Source organism: Triticum aestivum, chromosome 3B (genome assembly GCF_018294505.1).
Source record: "Triticum aestivum cultivar Chinese Spring chromosome 3B, IWGSC CS RefSeq v2.1, whole genome shotgun sequence".
NCBI lineage: Eukaryota > Viridiplantae > Streptophyta > Magnoliopsida > Poales > Poaceae > Triticum > Triticum aestivum.
In genome coordinates this window covers 791,189,464-791,207,395 of record NC_057801.1, presented here as the reverse complement: position 1 = coordinate 791,207,395, position 17,932 = coordinate 791,189,464, and the positions used below count along the sequence as shown (strand labels likewise).

Genomic DNA, 17,932 nt, shown 5'->3' with positions numbered 1-17,932 from the left:
ACCGTTCTTTCCCCTGGGCTTGTGGGAATTGGAGTTCTTCTGATGCACCATATTGGCCACAGAAGTTCCTTCGACCCCTTTTCCGTGCGAGTCCTTTGCCCTTGAGTTCTGCTCAACACTCAGATGGCCAATGACATCCTCCACAGAGAATTCACGCCTCTGATGTTTCAGAGTGGTGGCAAAGTTCCTCCAGGAATTGGGGAGCTTAGCGATTATGCAGCCCGCGACAAATTTGCCCGGTAACTCGCACTTAAGAAGCTCAAGCTCCTTAACAATGCATATTATCTCATGAGCCTGCTCCAATACAGGACGGTTTTCAACCATCTTGTAATCGTGGAACTGCTCTATAATATACATCTCGCTCCCTGCATCGGCAGCCCCGAACTTAGATTCGAGCGCCTCCCACAAGTCCTTGGCAGACCGCATATGTAAATATGCATCAACCAGCTTATCTCCAATCACGCTCAGAACTGCCCCGAGGAACACCACGGTGGCCTCCTTAAACGCCTTCTCCTGTTCAGGAGCGATCGTTCCTGTAGGAGTCACACCGGCGACCCAGAACACGTTCATGGCCGTGAGCCATAAGGTGGTTTTAGTCTGCCAACGCTTAAAGTACGTCCCCGTAAACGGGGACGGTTTCAGTGCAGCAGCAAAACCAGAATTCGAAAAACTCCTACAGATATTAGGTTTTTGGATTGATGAGAAAATAGGCAGTTTTCCGATTAAATTAATCCATGAATAAATCATGAGCATGACATGGACAGCATTGATAACATACTGATTATGATCTAACAGAGCATGTACTACGCATATAGTAGAGACATCTACGCATACCGCTAGTACTGCTACAACAGAAAGAAACACGAGAGGGATAAGCGATGTATACCCTCCAATCGGCCACGCGGTGGCGGTGGCGGTGACAACAGCCGCGGCATCCTCGGCGGCCTTCTTGTCGGCCTCGGCTTTCTCAGCAGCGGCACGGTCGGTGTCGGTCGACATGGTGATGATGAAGGTGATGCGGACGTAGATGAACAGAAGCGAGCAGTCGCGTAGTCGCTACCCAAAAACCTAATCGCCCCTCTCCCCGTACAGGATCCGGAGAGGCGTGGTTTCGGAGGCCTGCTCTCCCGTCAACCGTGTACGCGGTGAACGGGACGGAGTCGCCGGCGGCAGCAGCAGCAGAGGAACGACGTGGGCGTGGAGGCGGAGATGCGTTCTGTTTCGTGACGGCTAGGGTTGGCAGCGCCCCACATATATATGTGCGGCCGCGCGTGGAGAGACGTGGGCTGAACCCACGTCCAAGTCGGTAGCCCACGATCCGACGTCTCAGATCGTGGCCCCACCTGTCAAAGACTCTCCGTTCCTGACCGGCAAAAAGAATCGCATAGGAGTGAGCTCGGCTCGGCTCAATCCCGCAACCCGCGGCGAGGCGAGCGGAGGAGGAGGAGTGCGCGAGGGCCTCATCTCTTCTCAAGCTCCAATAGCATGAGGGAGAGAGTCCCTTATAAACCACTCCAACTCTCCTTCCACTTCCAAGGTGGGACTAAACTTCCCACACACCTAGTGCCATATAACCCACATGGGCCCTTAGAGATTTTTCAGAAATTGCAATATGGGCCTAGAGCCCATCTCAGATTTCAGCATCCTCTCCTGGCTGCTTATCTCCAAGCTCGTGCTCTGATTTGATTCACCTCTGTTCTTGTCAGGGAGAGAGGGAGAGGCGAAGTCGACGCCATGGCGATTTGGCTGCGGTTTCTTCTCGGGTCGTTTGATTCGTGACGCTCCTTCTTTCGTGGTGGTCGACAAGCCCTGCGTCTCTCCCCCCGTCCCCTACCTGAGGTTGTTGGTTTGCAAGCACACCCCCCCCCCCCCCCCCCCCCCCTTTCATTTTCCCTTCATTTTTCTGTGTGATTTGGTAGATCTGGTTGATTGTCTCGTTGTATTCGTCTACTTGCATTTGTCGTGTGTGGTACTTTTTGTTGCACATGTAAATTTAGCGGTGGATCCCTCTTGTCTATTTTGATTTCTTCTTCCGAATGTAGATGTAGTTTTCCTGTTGAGGCCTTTCAATTAGCGGTGTTGATCCATTGGCGGCTGCTAGTGTGGTAGCTTGATGTTTGTCTGGTCTAGCCTGTTTTTGATGTAGATGTGTGGTTATCTAGTGTAATTTCTGATGTGGATGTATGGTTGCTTCGCTTTTCACCTGTTGTTTGATTCTGAACTGAATTTCTTCAGTTAAGTAATAGGTATTTGGTCTGTACTACTGCAGTGTAATTTTGAGTGGATTTCACTGTAATTAAGTAACAGCTGTTTGGCTACAATAGACTGCAATAGTGAATGGCCATTGTAAATGTAATGTTCGGTTTAATTTTACAGTGATATCTCTACTGTAGTTTTAGTCTATAGTAGTCTATCTTACACTTGTTTTTCACTGTAATTGGCAAGTGTAAATGTATTATTTAGGTTTATTCTGGACTGAATTTCTTCAATTAAGCAACAGTTGTTTGGTCTGTACTATAGTTATATCTCTATTTAAATTTCACTGATATCTCTGTGTAACTTTCAGTGTAGATGGTGGTACATTTAACTGAATTGTGTGCTTTCATTGTTTTATACTTTTGTTTACATGGTGGTACATTAACTGAATTTTCCAGTACATAGAGAAAATAATTTAATGATGATAGATGTAGGCATGCAAATGTTGAATCTCCTAGTCGGTTGAGTCTCCTGATGTGTACGTGTTGGTCTGAAAAAAATTCTGTTTTAGTTTCAGTGTTTCGGACTGTAATTTCTAGTGTAATTTCGAGTGGATTTTCATTATAGTTTCATTTTTTAGTCTAGTGTAATGTATTAGCACAAATGTTGTTTTCAGTTCAAATTTACAGTGATATTTTTTACTGTTGGTTCAGGTATATAGACTTTTCTCTCACTGTAATTTTGTTTCTTGTAACTTCCAATCTGTGTTAAACTGAACAAGGGCTTAACCCCACCATTAATTTACACTATAAATTAGTGTAGCTAACCTGTAATTTTTGTACTTACAGTCTATGTACTGGAATTTTCCGGTCTAACATGCAGTGTAATTACACTGGACTTTCAGTGTAATTAATTTGTTTATTATGTGTAACCAACCTGAATTTTTGTACTTACAGTCTATGCACTGAAATTTTCCAGTCTAATTTGCAATGTATTCAGTGTAATTAACCTATTTTTTAGTTACAGTCTATGTACTAAAATTTTGCAGTCTAAATTGCAGTGTAATTACACTGTAAATTTAGTGTAATTTGCAATGTAATTACACTCAGTGTTTAACCTGTGTGTTAAGTGTAATTAACCTGAATTTTTGTTCTTACTGTCTATGTACTGTATTTTTCCAAGATAAATTGCAGTGTAATTCTACTGTAATTTTTTTATCACATTTATGTCATATAAGGCCTGTGGGCAGGGACCCCTTGTTATTTATCCTAATGGCAGTGTAAATTGTTCAGAGAAGCCACATAGACGAGTTTCCTTTGCAGCACATTGTATATCAGTGTTGAGTTTTCATCAAAAATGGGAGGAGGCTTGTGTATCATGATCATCGACTCCATCTGTCTATGATATACTTGTCAGGTATCCTCTCTATGTTCAATTAGATCATCTCACTCTGAGTATGTGTTAGGATAGGATTCCATCCTCGTGAAATGCGCAGCAGATGCATCATGCATGAGTACTTCTCTTGCATCAAATCTATCTGTACTAGGAACTTTCTTCTTCTTAGTTCTCTCGAATGATAGGTCTCAGCTTGATAAACCATGTAGGGTTTTTCTCTTTTTCAAGCTCAAACACATGCAACCTCGTTGTATCTTCCATTTTCTTTTGGAACTTCCTGAAGATACGAATGTTGTAGAGCTCGTGCACTTGTCTTTCTAAACTGTATTTGGACCAGAACTTCTTGTGGGCATCCTTTTTGTTTCTAGACAAGTGATCACATTCTTGCTCCCTCTCATGAATGACTTCTATTAGCTTGTCATACTCTCTTAGGAAGCTTGTTGCACTGAATTTAGCCCCCACTCCCCCTTTTGAATAGTGCATTTGTCATACTCTCTTCGAGGTACAGTGACTGCCCTTTGATGCTATATTCCATTGCATCTAATTCGATTGCAGGCACCTGCACTCAATGTTTCCAGAAAGTATATGTAATGAAGTGTTGTAGAATAAACAAGAGCATTTCTGCTGTCCCCATGTGTCCCTTTTTGCATGTATGCATGTTTATGCATATGTCGGGTGCAACAAGTATATCAGAAATGCAGTAAAGCATGTTGCAAGTCATTGGCAAGGATTTTTTGTACATTTTGTCTTTGAAACCAGAGTTATTTGTGTCAATTCCAGTAGTCTCTTCATACACAAGTTTTTGATTTCTTCTATTTATGTGTAAATCAGAGCTTGTAATTTACAAGGTAGGATGCAGAGTAATTACATAGAGAAGGTCAGAGTAAATTGATCAAACAAGTCACAATAATTTGATTTCAGTATATAGTTTCTTTTGTTAGTGTCAACTAGTGTCAGTACTTAACCTGATTGTCCTCGGTCCTTTTTGTGATCATTTTACTTTCACTGTTAATTTTCATGGCTGATTAGTCATTGTGAACTAGTATCAGATCATAGTAATTTGAACTATAACTTTGTACAGTACCATAGTTTCTAAAATATAGTCATGTATTCACATCTTTATACTGAAATCTAATCTGCCATGTCTAAAATACAGTCATAGATTCACAGATATAAGTGTCTAAACATGATCAAAAGTATCTGAACAATGTACAGTTTCTCAGCACCAAAGTTTCTGAAGTTACAGCAGTACCACTCTTTTTGTTTGAACAAGTTTTTCCTAAATGGAATTCATAGCTTCCTGAACATGCCCCCTCTCATCCCCAAACTTTTATTTTGCCCCGTGTTGTGGCTATAGCTGCGAATTTCAGAGCACTAATTTTGCAACTAGTTTTCAGAATGTAGTGTTCCAAAGTGTTATTCCTGTGACCATAGACTAGTAGTTTGTGTGTTCATAGTCTAGTTGTTCCTAGGGTTTCTCCTGCTTCATGCTATCTTTTCTGCCTGTGTTCTAATCTTTGTTCTGTTAAGTTGTGATCTTCAACATATGTGAATGATCCTCACAGGGAGCTTGTTTTTCTTTCAGATGTCATGAGGTAGGAGAGAGATCTTGGAGGAGTGAATGCATAAGAGTTCGGTGTTTACCTGTGTTTTTTCTGCATCTCCATCCAGATTTGTGTCCCAGATCATGGAGGAATTACCCTCTCTGCTGGTGTGTTTACATTGCATTTTCTTAGTGGATTTATAGTGTAATTCCTACTGGATTTCGAGTGTAATTCTAAGTGGATTTACAGTGTAATTCTAAGTGAATTTACACTGTAATTCCTACTATATTTAAAGTGTTTTTCTTAGTGATTTCCGCTGTAATTCTAAGTAGATTTACAGTGTAATTCTAGGTGGATTTACACTGCAGTTCCTACTAGATTTACAGTGTTTTTCTTAGTGGATTTCCATTGTAATTCTAAGTAGATTTACACTGCAGTTCCTACTGGATTTACAGTGTTTTTCTTAGTGGATTTTCACTGAGATGCTTAGTGTAATTTAGTACAAATTATTTGGATTGTTAGTATATTTTTAGCGGTATTTACAATGTAAATCTTAGTGTAATTTTAGTGGATTTTACAGTGTAATTTTAGTGGATTTTACACTGTAATTCTTAGTGGACATAAAGATTTTACAGTGCATTTTTCAGTGGATATTAAACTGAAACTCTTTATTGGAATTATTAGTGTAATATTAGTTCTTTTCCAGTGTGTATTTTGTCATTTCATTTTGGTCCTTTCCTCCCTTTGTTAGCTTTAGCTTAGTGGACATAGGAAAGCTTGGCTTCAAAGTTGGGTGTTTTTCTCCTTTTTTCCTGCTTTATGTTGGGGCTGAAAATGCTGGGGTGTGGACCCGTTAAGAACATGTTGCTGGACTGTGTAAAAGCGGGACAAATAAGAACAAACAGGGGACACATGACAGGGGGACACTTGTCGTCTTGTAACTGGTGGAAAAATATGGCTGAAAGTGAATTGGTTTTCATCCGGATGTAAAATAGACAGTCCCTTATTAAAGTCTGAGGAGGAGTTTTAGGATGCCACGGCAACTAGAGATGCGGTAGTAAGGGCCAATTCTTTTAAAGCCTCTAAAAATGCTGGCTAAGGAAACACCCACACCCCCACCAAGCTTATTCTAGAAGGGCAACCTAAAATGTTATTTTTGTAGCATACTAGTTAACCCTTAATTAGTAGGTTTCTACAATAAAGTTATAGATCGGGCTTCTAGAATAGGTTGGGGAGGGGCAACTTATCGCCATAGTTAGCCATAAGCCCCAAAAGAATTGGCACTAAGAAACTGACTATTCAGGAAAAAGGACGCTGTAGATGGTAACATTAGCAGACAACTTAATTACTCCCTCCATTCCTATTTATAGTGCGTATAGGTTTTTGCCTTAGATTCCGAATTGTAGTGCGTATAGACTGTTTTGGACGAAAGTATCCCTTGGCTAGTCACGGGAGTGCAGCAGCAGGCACCCATGTGCTTGACAAACCTAGTAGGTATAGGGGCAATTCTCGTCCAAAAAAAAAACGCCAGCACATGTCTTGTATAAGAGCCACTCCACAAGGCGCACTACAAATAGGAACAGAGGGAGTATATTTTTTCAGTAAACTTTTCATTTTAGTCAGAAACTAAGCAAAGTAAATAAAATCAAGGAAATTATTTGTTTTTGAAAAATGCCACATTATAGAGCTTTTTTGTAAGCGGAAGTTTTTTTATCAGACCCCCATTCATTTTGGCTTGCTGTTACTCTCTCCATTTCTTTTTTTTTTTGCATATAAGATTTGGTCAAACTCAAACTTTGTTTACTTTCATTAAGTTTATAGATAAAAATATCAAGATTCACAATATAAAATCAATATTGTTAGATGCATCATGACATTAGTTTTCATACCATTTAGCTTCGGTATTGTTGATGTTGATTTTTTTCCTATGACATTGGTCAAACTTTACATAGTTTGACTTTGACCAAATCTTATATGCAGACTCAGGTCTCGTTTGATTCAAAGGAATTCTATAGGATTTTTGGAGGATTGAAATCCTTTGAAAATTTTCTACGTTTGTCCTTTGATTCATAAGATTAAATCCCACAGGAATTTTTTCAATGGAATTTTTTGTACTACATTTTATATAGGAAATCTAACATCCACTCCAACCTCTTTTTACAAATTCCTCTGCTTTTTTCATGAAATTAAACACTCCTTGCTAGTCCTATAGGATTCAAATGGGCATGACATTCAATCCTATACGTTTGCTATTCCCGTGTTTCAAAATCCTAGGAATCAAAGAGGCCCTAGAAAGAAACAAAAGAAGTACTCCCTCCGTCTTAAAATTCTTGTCTTAGATTTGTCTAAATACGAATGTATCTAACACTAAAACGTAACTAGATACATCCGTATTTAGACAAATCTAAGACAAGAATTTTGGGATCGGAGGGAGTACTTACCTTCCTACGATTTGGGATGGAAACAAATAGGCCTGGCCCAGAACATTATTTTATCGACCACTCTGTCCGGAGCGAAGCAACATGGAAGCTTCTCGCAAAGACAGCATCATTTGACTTGTGCTCCGGAAACAAAAACAATCTGTTCTTCCCGAAGAAGTTTCAGTACCAAATCGATTAAAATAGCCTCGACATTAAGCCAGTCCAATATCCAAGCGCTGTAAAATACCACAAAGTCACCGGCCATTACGCAGAGACCTCACAACAATCTACATTTGACTTCCAGCAGAGGAAGCGAGCCAAGATGAGCACACCGGCGGCCGTCAGGGTGATCGGCGCCTTCGACAGCCCGTTTAGCCACCGCGCCGAGGTCGCCCTGCGCCTCAAGGGCGTTCCCTACGAGCTCATCCTGGAGGAGCTCCACAACAAGAGCGAGCTGCTGCTTACGAGCAACCCCGTCCACAAGAAGGTGCCCGTGCTCCTCCACGGCGACCGCACCATCTGCGAGTCGCTCATCATCGTCGAGTACGTTGACGAGACCTTCGACGGGCCGGCGCTTCTCCCAACGGACCCCTACGACCGTGCCACTGCCCGCTTGTGGTCCCGCTTCATCGATGACAAGGTACATGACCTGATCTCTCGTCTCACTCTGCTCAAACTTTCTCTAGTAGTTAGCGATCTTGTTTCCGTGTAAACTCCTGGCTACGTACCAGTAATGATTTTGGCTGAGAGTGCGCAGTGCTCGAAGCCGTTCTGGCTGGCGATGTGGACTGATGGGGAAGCGCAGAAGGGGTTCACGAAGGAGATCAAGGAGAACTTCGCGCTCCTGGAGGCGCAGCTCGAGGGTAAGAGGTTCTTCGGCGGCGGCACCATTGGCCTCGTCGACATAGCCGCCTGCGGGTTCGCGCACTGGCTCACCGTCTGCGAGGAGGTTTCTGGCGTGACACTGGTCACGGCCGAGGAGTTCCCTCGCCTGTGCCGCTGGGCCAAAGAGTATGCCTCCGACGAGAAGGTCAGAGCGTGCCTGCCGGACAGGGCGCAGATGCTCGCCCATTTCACGGCCAACAAGGAGATGTTCATGGCCATGGCAAAGTCAATGCTGCCAAAATAATGTGATGTATGTTGATGTGGAAGTGGATGCGTGCATGAAAGATATCGTAGCCCAGAGCGCATGGTCGTCATGTGATGGAATAAAGAAAAATCATTTACTAGTATTAATCAGTCATCTGATTTATTTATTATTTCTCAAAAAATATCTGATTCATCTATTTTGATGCAAATCAATCATATGAATTTATCAACTTTGCAATAGCAAATTACCGTTTGAGCCACCGCCTCATTGTTCATCTATCGCAACACTTGTCACCGCTAGAGCTTAGTTGTAGCACTCCTACGTTTTTTTTAGGAGCATACAGGTCGAAAATCCAATTTTGTGCCCAGGCTTATCTGCACCTGATCAGGAAAAAAAAAAGCAAAAAAAATACTAAAAAATTCAAAAAAATCCAAAAAAAAATTGTGTGATAGCAAATTGTATGCGTGAGGTTCGCTCCAAATTTCAACTTATTTGGACATCTCAGAAGCTCTCAGCAAAAACAACAAATCGGTCAGAACAGTGTGTGAACAGTAAACTTTTTTATAGACCCTGAATTTGTCTTTATTGCTGAGAGCTGCTCAGATGTTCAAATAAGTTGAAATTTGAAGCGCACCTCACGCATAAACTTATCTTACAAGGCCTAATAAGAGAATGGCCGAGGCCGAGGGTCGCCGTAGTTGCCATGCAGACTATTTTTTTCATACACTGGTGGAAAAAGGGCCTTTGGTCGCGGTTCGCAACTGCCATTAGTCGCGGTTGCGCAACCGCGACCGAACGGGCGCGACTAAAGGCCCCACCCTTTAGTCGCGGTTGCTTAAGAACCGCGACTAAAGGCCCGTCCACGTGGGCGCCAGGTGGCCGTCGGGGCGGAGGACCTTTAGTCGCGGTTCTTCTGGCCAACCGCGACTAAAGGCCGCCGCAGGTTTAGGGTTTTAGCCCCCCCCCCCTTAAACCTGTTTTCTGTTTAATATGTATTGTTTTATTTCTTTTGTGCTTTATTTTAATTTTGAAGAAGTTTCACATATTCTACGGTACTACAAACATGCATATGAATGTACAATTTCAAACAAATTTGAAATTAGAACCAAAAAGAATTCAAGAGGAATATACAATATATATTCAATATCATCGGATGACCATATACAATTTTGAACAAGTTTCCATACATAATTTAATGCATATAAAGTTCTACGTCCTCGTAATGGTGTTCTCCTTTAGGATGGAGGACTTCCCTCCTGAACCATCCAGCTAGTTCCTCTTGAAGTGGTCGGAAGCGAGCTTCTGGACTAAGCATCATCCGGAGGTTATTCCTATGAGCATTGGTATCACTCGGAACCCGCTCAGAGGTGTATCTCCGGATCATCTCACAGACATAGTATGCACATAGATTGGTCCCCGCTGGCTGAATATCCTCACCATTCTTAGCCTTTGCCCTTTTGAATTCTAGCTCTTTTTTGAATTCACCGACCTTTGTATCTACGAACCGTCTCCAAACCCTACGAGGCAAAGAAAATTAAATGAACAAGAGAGTTATTAGTTACTTGATATTAGGAAATGAACGAAATAGGCCGATCGATATAGAGCGCAAATGAATGGAAATAATTACTTCTGCAGCATTCTTCTCATGTCGACCCAAAGCTTTGGATCCTTATTCAGAGAGTCGTGGACGAGACATTCTGAGGTGTCAACTTTAATTACTAGCAGAATCCAGTGGAACCTGCGGACACGATACATGCACAGTACGTCATGCATAACTCATCGATTAGCCGGCCACATACCATGCATGGAGTAAACAAAAGAGAATGTGCTCAAGACAGAAACACTCACCCAAAATGGTAAGGAAATAGAATATCACTTTTGAGTTCCTGCTTTGTAAGAAACTGCCACAGGTCTGCCTCCATGTCGGCGGGGTGATGCTCCAACACATATCCATTAACGATGTGTGGGTCAATGAACCCAACATTATGGATGTTCCTTACTCTGCATTCCTTAATCTTTATTCTGCATGTATAATAGCGGACACAACAATATAGTTAGGACATATATATAGTGCAGGCAATATGAACGAGATGGGGTAGAAATAAATCACTTACAGAACGTAGCAACTGATGATAGATTTGTCGAGCTCGCGCAAATTGAAAAGCTGGAACAATTCACTCGGATGAATTTGTACATAGTAATGTTTGAAGTGATGCTCATATCTAACTTCCGCATAAATATATTCTTTGGCGTTTTTATTTTTTATGTAACCCTTGTACCATTTCAGCAGACCTTTCATTTGTGGAGGTAGATCCTGTTCCTGCGCAGGCTCGACGAGAGGCCCATTCTTCACATATGTAATTACTACCTCCTTCACTGGCGCCTCATCAAGGCCTAACAGTTCACGAAGAGTAATACCTAAGTTGGCCGCTTGTTCTCTGGCACTCGTTATAGTCAATCCATGTGCTGCCGCAGCTGCTATGATATCGGGGTCATCCGGACCGGCGGCTTTCACTATAAGCGGGGCAATCGATTGTTTACTTTGTTCCCCGAGCTGGGCAACTCGTTTCCCGCTTTTTTTACTTTCTAATTCCGTTTTCTCGGCCTCCTCCAAGGCTTTGTTCTCCTGGTTCTCCGCCCGCTCTTTCTTCTCCTTCAACATGAGTGCCTGCCTACGAAGTTCACGTGCATAGTCGTCAGGCAGATTCTTCGCGGCTTGGGACGGTGTGCTAAAAAATGACTTAGCCCACTTCTTTTGCTCATCAGAAAATACTGGCTTGGGCTCAGGCTCTCTTTTCTTCTTGCGGTCCGCCTTCCATTTCTCATGATCAGCAGCCGCGGCCGCGGCAGTTTCCTCGGCACTACGTTCCCAAGGCCTTGTGGGGAGAGGCTTCAATGATGGCTCTGGTACCTTTGTGGTCTTAGGTACATAAGGGTCCGGGTCAATAATCCAGGACTGCTTCTGCTTCTTTGCCGGAGGTGGGTTGGGGGGCGGCGTCTGATCACCCGCTGGACGAGGACTGGGGGGCGGCGTCTGATCACCCGCCGGACGTTGTGGACTGGGGGGCGTCGGCTGACGTGACGGAGGTGTAGGTGAACCGCCACCACCGTAGGGGGGTGGACTTGTTGTCCTTGGCGCCTCGCCTGGAAACTTGATAAACTTCTTTTGCCATAGAATGAAATGGCGCTTGACATCTCCAAGTCTTTTCTCCCCTTCAGGTGTAGCAATGTCAATCTCCAGGTCCTCAAACCCTTGGACTATGTCCTCCACCGTGACACGAGCATAGCCATCTTGAATGGGGGTGTTGTGGTGGAGTGCTCCAGGTAAACATGGTAAAGCACTGCCGATGGCTACCTTCACGGACATGTTCCCGATAGGATAATACAGATGACATTCTTTCATCTCCTTTATATCGTCCACGGGGTAGCGAGGAGGCTCCGGTGCAGTAATTTCGACCACCAGAGGCTCCGGTGCAGTAATTTCGACCACCAGAGGCTCCGGTGCAGTAATTTCGATCGTCGGTGCATCTGCACCAGCCGGTGGGGCCTCCGTGGAAGCCACACTGCTTCTCCGCTGCTGGCTTCTGAGATCCGCTGGATGATCTTCATGCTGCGCCCGAGCTGCATCTCGTTCGGCTACTAGTACACTCATGGTTTTCTTCATCACATCCATTTCCGATGCCAACCGCGCCACAACATCTGCTTCCCGATCCATCTTTCTCTTCCGGCTTCTGTAACCGTACGGGTCATCGTTCTGGGGGAACCCTATTTTCCACGGAATGTGCCCCATGCCTCGTACACGTCCTCCGTGTTCAGGATTCCCGAGGGCTTTTGTCAGCGCGTCGTTCTCTCTGTTGAACTTGATCTTCCCCTCTTGAGCATCCCTCATTGCGTCAATAAGGGCTTGGGTGGGTTTAATTATTTTGCCCCGGTAAACACAGTCCCCTGTCTCCGGGTTCAGCGTTCCCCCATGTCCGTACCACCAGCTTTTGGCCCTTGGGTCCCATCCCTCCGTACCTGGACGGATTCCTCGCGCCCTCAGCTCGTTCTCCATCTTCTCCCACCTAGGCTCCCAAAGGCGATACCCTCCTGGCCCCATAATATGATTGTACTCCTTCTTAGCCGCATTTTCCTTATTTTTTTCGATATTTGAATGAACTGCTCCGATTTCTTTTGCTTCAAAAATTCTGGCCAATCATGTTTCAGTTTCTCATATTGTCCTTTGAAATCCGGAGTCTTGTTCTGCTTGACAAAGTCATGGGCTAGATTTTGCTTGAATTTCCGGAATGCGTCGGCCATCTTATGAAGAGCGAACTGTTTGACTAGCCTCCTCCTCTCCTTGTTTTCCTCAATCTTGTTACCCTCCTCATCGAATTTGTTGTATTCCGGAGGTAGAACGAAATGTTCCATAAGCTTTTTGAAGCAATCTTTTTTTGTTCTCTTATCGACGAAAGTGAAACCAGCAATTCGTGCCTTCTTTGGCTTATTCCACTCCTGGACGGTGATCGAGACGTTGTCTCTAACAATGGCTCCGCATTGGTTGACAAACTTGGTGGCGTTCTTGCGGGGCTCCAGCGGCCTGCCGGTTGCACTGTCGACAACCTCGATGGTGCATGTTTCTCCTTGTTTCATCGTCTTGGTTGCGCCACGCTTTGACGACGTACTCGATTGTTTTGACGATCCGGCCGAGGGCTAAAATAAGAAAGAGAGTCGCGCGCGTTAGTCCACACATATTTATTCAAATCAGTTAGTTTGTATCACCAGAGGCTCAATGTATATATATATACCTCGGCGCCGGAGGTGGTTGCTACTTCCATTTGAAGATCGTCGTTTATCGACGTTTGTTCGGCATCATCTTGCTGACGGCGCCCTTCATCTTCACCGTCAAGGTTCAGATAAGAAGAGATATCATCTTCTTCTTGTCCGGTCGGCACATATAGAATATCGCCGTTTATGATGCCGAACATATGTGCTTCACTGTCCGGATCATAGTTGTCCATAATCGGGTCAGCTCTATCGTCCGCCATTATGTCAGTCCTGAAAACATGTAGTAAAAACAAATTAATTAAGTGAAGAAGGGGGGCGGTGGCGGTGGCGGTGGCGAAAGGGCGGTGGCAAAAGGAGGGGGCGAGGAAGGGGTGGGAGAGGGTGTCGCGGTAGAGCGCGAGACGGGGCGGCAGACGACGGCGTCACGGAGAGGGAGGCGAGGACAACACACATTTATAACCCTCGCCGTCCCCTCTCGATCCCTAAAAAAACACCGCGCGCATCGCCGCCCCCCTCGCCGCCCCCTCTCTGTATATACGTTTTTTTGTTAATTATCAAATTTTACGGGTTTTTTTGTTAATTATCAAGTTTTAAGTTATTTACCGTTTTTGTTAAACTAATTAACTAGTTAAAATTAAAAAGAACAAAAAAAAATTCTCTCTCTCTCTCTCTCTCTCTCTCTCTCTGCTCTCTCTCTCTCTCTCTCTCTCTCTCGATCATCGCTCTCTGTAGAGCAGTTGAGGGCGGCGAGGCCGGCGGCCCGAGGATGGATTGGGGGGCGGCGTTGAGGGCGGCGAGGCCGGCCGGCGGCGTTGAGGGCAGCGAGGCCGGCCGGCGGCGTTGAGGGCGGGCGAGAGGCGGCGCGGTGGGCGAGGGAGGCCGGCGGGCGGCGTACGAGGGCGAGGGAGGCCGGCGGGCGGCGTACGAGGGCGAGAGGGGGCGGCGGGCGCCGTACGTGGGCGAGAGGGGGCGGTGGGCGACGGCGGGCGGCGTCGAGGGCGCGGGCGACGGCGGGCGGCGTCGAGGGCGCGGGCGACGGCGGGCGGCGTCGAGGGCGAGGGCGAGGGCGGGCGGCGTCGAGGGCGAGGGCGGCAGGCCTTCGGCGCGGCAGAGAAGACGAGCAGAAATGGAGGCGACGGGGCGGGCCGTTGTATTTATAGCCCCCCCCTTTAGTCGCGGTTGGGGAGGCGACCCGCGACTACAGGGCTTTTTGGCGGGTTTTTCGTTCCCGCGCGCAACGACCTTTAGTCGCGGTTGGGCAGGCCAACCGCGACTAAAGGTATTTTCCAAATACTTTTTCTTTTTCAAAATCTTAAAAATACAAATAATATATCAAAAAATTCAGAAAAAAATAACTAATTCAATTCAATATGTTAAAAACACAAATATTATATCAAAAAATTCAGAAAAAAAAACTAATTCAATTCAAAATTCTAAAAATACAAATAATATATCAAAAAATTAAGAAAAATAAAACTAATTCAATTCAATATGTTAAAAATATAAATAATATATCAAAAAATTCAGAAAAATAGAACTAATTCAATTCAATATGTTAAAAATACAAATAATATATCAAAAAATTAAGAAAAATAAAACTAATTCAATTCAAAATGTTAAAAATACAAATAATATATCAAAAAATTCAGAAAAATAAAACTAATTCAATTCAAAATTCTAAAAAGATGACCTTCTCTTCTTTGGTCAGAGCGTAGCTGGCACGACCTTGAAACCATTCCGGATGCCGGTCATCAGGGTCTTTCAAACGTTGCTGGTCCTGCCGTGCTTCCTTTGTATCATTTGTCTTCCCATACACGCCCAAGAAGCTTAGGAGGTTCATGCAAATATTCTTCGTAACGTGCATCACGTCGATTGCAGAGCGGACTTCTAGGACTTTCCAATATTCTAGCTCCCAGAATATAGATTTCTTCTTCCACATGGCTGCGTGCCCGTCAGCTCCCTTCGGAACTGATTGTCCGCCAGGACCCTTTCCAAAGATGACTTTCAAATCCTTGACCATATCAAATACCTCAGCACCAGTGCGTTCCGCAGGCTTCGGCCGGTGATCTGCCTTGCCGTTGTAATGCTTGCCTTTCTTTCTTACTGGATGAATTTTCGGAAGAAATCGACGATGCCCAAGGTACACGTTCTTCTTACAATTTGGCAAATGTACACTTTCAGTCTCATGTAAGCAGTGCGTGCATGCATTGTATCCCTTATTTGACAGTCCCGAAAGGTTACTAAGAGCAGGCCAATCGTTGATGGTTATGAAAAGCAACGCTCGTAGGTTAAATTCCTCTTTTTTGTGCTCATCCCACACACGGACACCAGGTCTGCCCCACAGCTGTAAAAGTTCATCAACTAATGGCCTTAGGTACACATCGATGTCGTTGCCGGGTTGCTTCGGACCTTGGATGAGCACTGGCATCATAATGAACTTCCGCTTCATGCACAACCAAGGAGGAAGGTTGTAGATGCATAGAGTCACGGGCCAGGTGCTATGGCTGGAGCTCTGCTCGCCAAAAGGATTCATGCCATCTGTACTTAGACCAAATCTTATGTTCCTTGCGTCAGCTGCAAAATCTTTGAACTCTCTGTCGATCTTTCTCCATTGCGTTCCATCTGCGGTGTGTCTCAACTCCCCGTCCGACTTACGGTCCTCTTTGTGCCATCGCAACAACTTGGCATGCTCTTTGTTCCTGAACAGACGTTTCAACCGTGGTATTATAGGAGCATACCACATCACCTTGGCGGGAACCCTCTTCCTGGGTTTCCCGCCCTCAACATCGTCACCAGGGTCATCGCCTCTGATCTTATAACGCAATGCAGTGCATACAGGGCATTCATTCAAATTCTCGTATTCACCGCGGTAGAGGATGCAGTCGTTGATGCATGCATGTATCTTCAGAACCTCTAAACCTAGAGGGCAGACAACCTTCTTTGCTTCGTACGTACTGGCGGGCAACTCGTTATTCTTTGGAAACATATTCTTCAACATTTTCAGCAAGTTTTTAAATGCCGAGTCAGCTACACCTGCCTGTGCCTTCCATTTCAGCAAATCCAGTGTGCAACCCAGCTTTTTCAGACCATCATCGCATCCAGGGTACAACGACTTTCTGTGATCCTCTAACATGCGATCCAAATTCTCCCTCTCCTTTTCAGTTTCGCAGCGTCTCCGTGCATCAGCAATGGTCCGACCAAGATCATCAACGGTCTCATCACGTGCCTCTTCTTCACCTTCACCTTCACCTTCCCCTTCACCTTCCCCTTCACCTGCCCCTTCACCTTCCCCTTCACCTTCAGCATCCTCCATGAAAGTATCACCGAAATGAGCAAGATAGCTTTCATCGATGAAATCATCTCCTTCTTCATCTTCTTCCATTATAACCCCTCTTTCTCCATGCTTGGTCCAACAATTATAGCTTGGCATGAAACCGTGCCGAAGCAGGTGCAGGTGAACTTCTCTTGAGGAAGAGTAACCCTTCTGATTCTTACAGTCAACACATGGACAGATAACAAAACCCTTCTGATTGTTCGCATTAGCCACTACGAGGAAATCTTTCAAACCCGTAGTGAACTCGCGGGAGAGTCGGTTACCGTACATCCATTGCCGATTCATCTGCATTATTATAATATAAAATATATAATTAACCATCATGCATTTGTTAAAGTAACTAGCTATAAACAATAGAAATTAAACAATGAACAACACACATGCATATTTTATCAATGACACACATGCATGAAAGGTTCAAGTTGCTAACCGCGATCGAGGAGGAACCTCAAGTGTGGCTCCAACACTTCATATCATGTTTGTTTCACGCTGTTGGGCATTTCATCAAACACCTTGTGTGCATAAGAGGAACCAAAAGCAAACCTACACCCCCTTGTGAAGAGAAGTGGCACCAAATGGCTAAGTGAGTGCGCTGAACTGGTATATATAGGAGAGGAGCTTTAGTCGCGGTTGGCCAGGCCAACCGCGACTAAAGGCCTGTGGGCACCTTTAGTCGCGGTTGGCCTGGCCAACCGCGGCTAAAGCCCCTCACGTGCACCAGCTGGCCACCGAGCGCCCTGGCCCAAGCCTTTGGTCACGGTTCGTCTGCCGAACCGCGACTAAAGACTTCATTAGTCGCGGTTCCTACAGTTTCGCGACTAATGGGGCTGGACGGAAGCCTCTTTTTCTACTAGTGATAAGAACAGCAAGGCCATGCATACTGGGGAAGTGATGAGCCTCATCCGGGACAAACATCATAAAACATTGATTGGCCTTTAACAGTGCTCAATAGGCAATGGAAATGTACTATGAATATTTACTTTCGTGTATGAACAATTTACTTACACGATGAAACATATGTGAGAAAACCTTTTACATGTGCATCATTTTTTTCTATACACAAATTTTTTACAAGTTGTTTTGACATTTTTATTTTTCATGCATATATATTTAGTTTTGCAAGCATGAACACTTTTGTACACACCAGAATATCTGCAAAAAAATACATTATATTTCTCAATTTTGG

At 44.5% G+C, this 17,932-nt stretch overlaps 1 protein-coding gene and 1 long non-coding RNA gene across 3 annotated transcripts; both read left to right on the top strand.

Moving 5' to 3' along the window:
• The first annotated feature begins 1,643 nt into the window (after nt 1–1,643).
• Nucleotides 1,644–5,441, top strand: LOC123072463 (uncharacterized). 2 transcript variants are annotated; one of them, XR_006435160.1, is made up of 3 exons: nt 1,644–1,839; nt 3,489–3,612; nt 5,177–5,441. It is a non-coding gene; the product is annotated as an uncharacterized lncRNA (long non-coding RNA). The 2 variants fall into 2 exon arrangements; XR_006435159.1 differs by lacking the exon at nt 1,644–1,839 and having other exon boundaries at nt 1,846–3,612.
• Nucleotides 5,442–7,675: 2,234 nt separating this feature from the next.
• On the top strand, nt 7,676–8,904 carry LOC123072462 (probable glutathione S-transferase). The gene is made up of 2 exons (XM_044496013.1): nt 7,676–8,195; nt 8,313–8,904. Exons 1-2 carry the CDS (start codon nt 7,878–7,880, stop codon nt 8,682–8,684), a joined length of 690 nt encoding a protein of 229 aa, XP_044351948.1. The 5' UTR covers nt 7,676–7,877; the 3' UTR covers nt 8,685–8,904.
• The last annotated feature ends 9,028 nt before the right edge of the window (nt 8,905–17,932 follow it).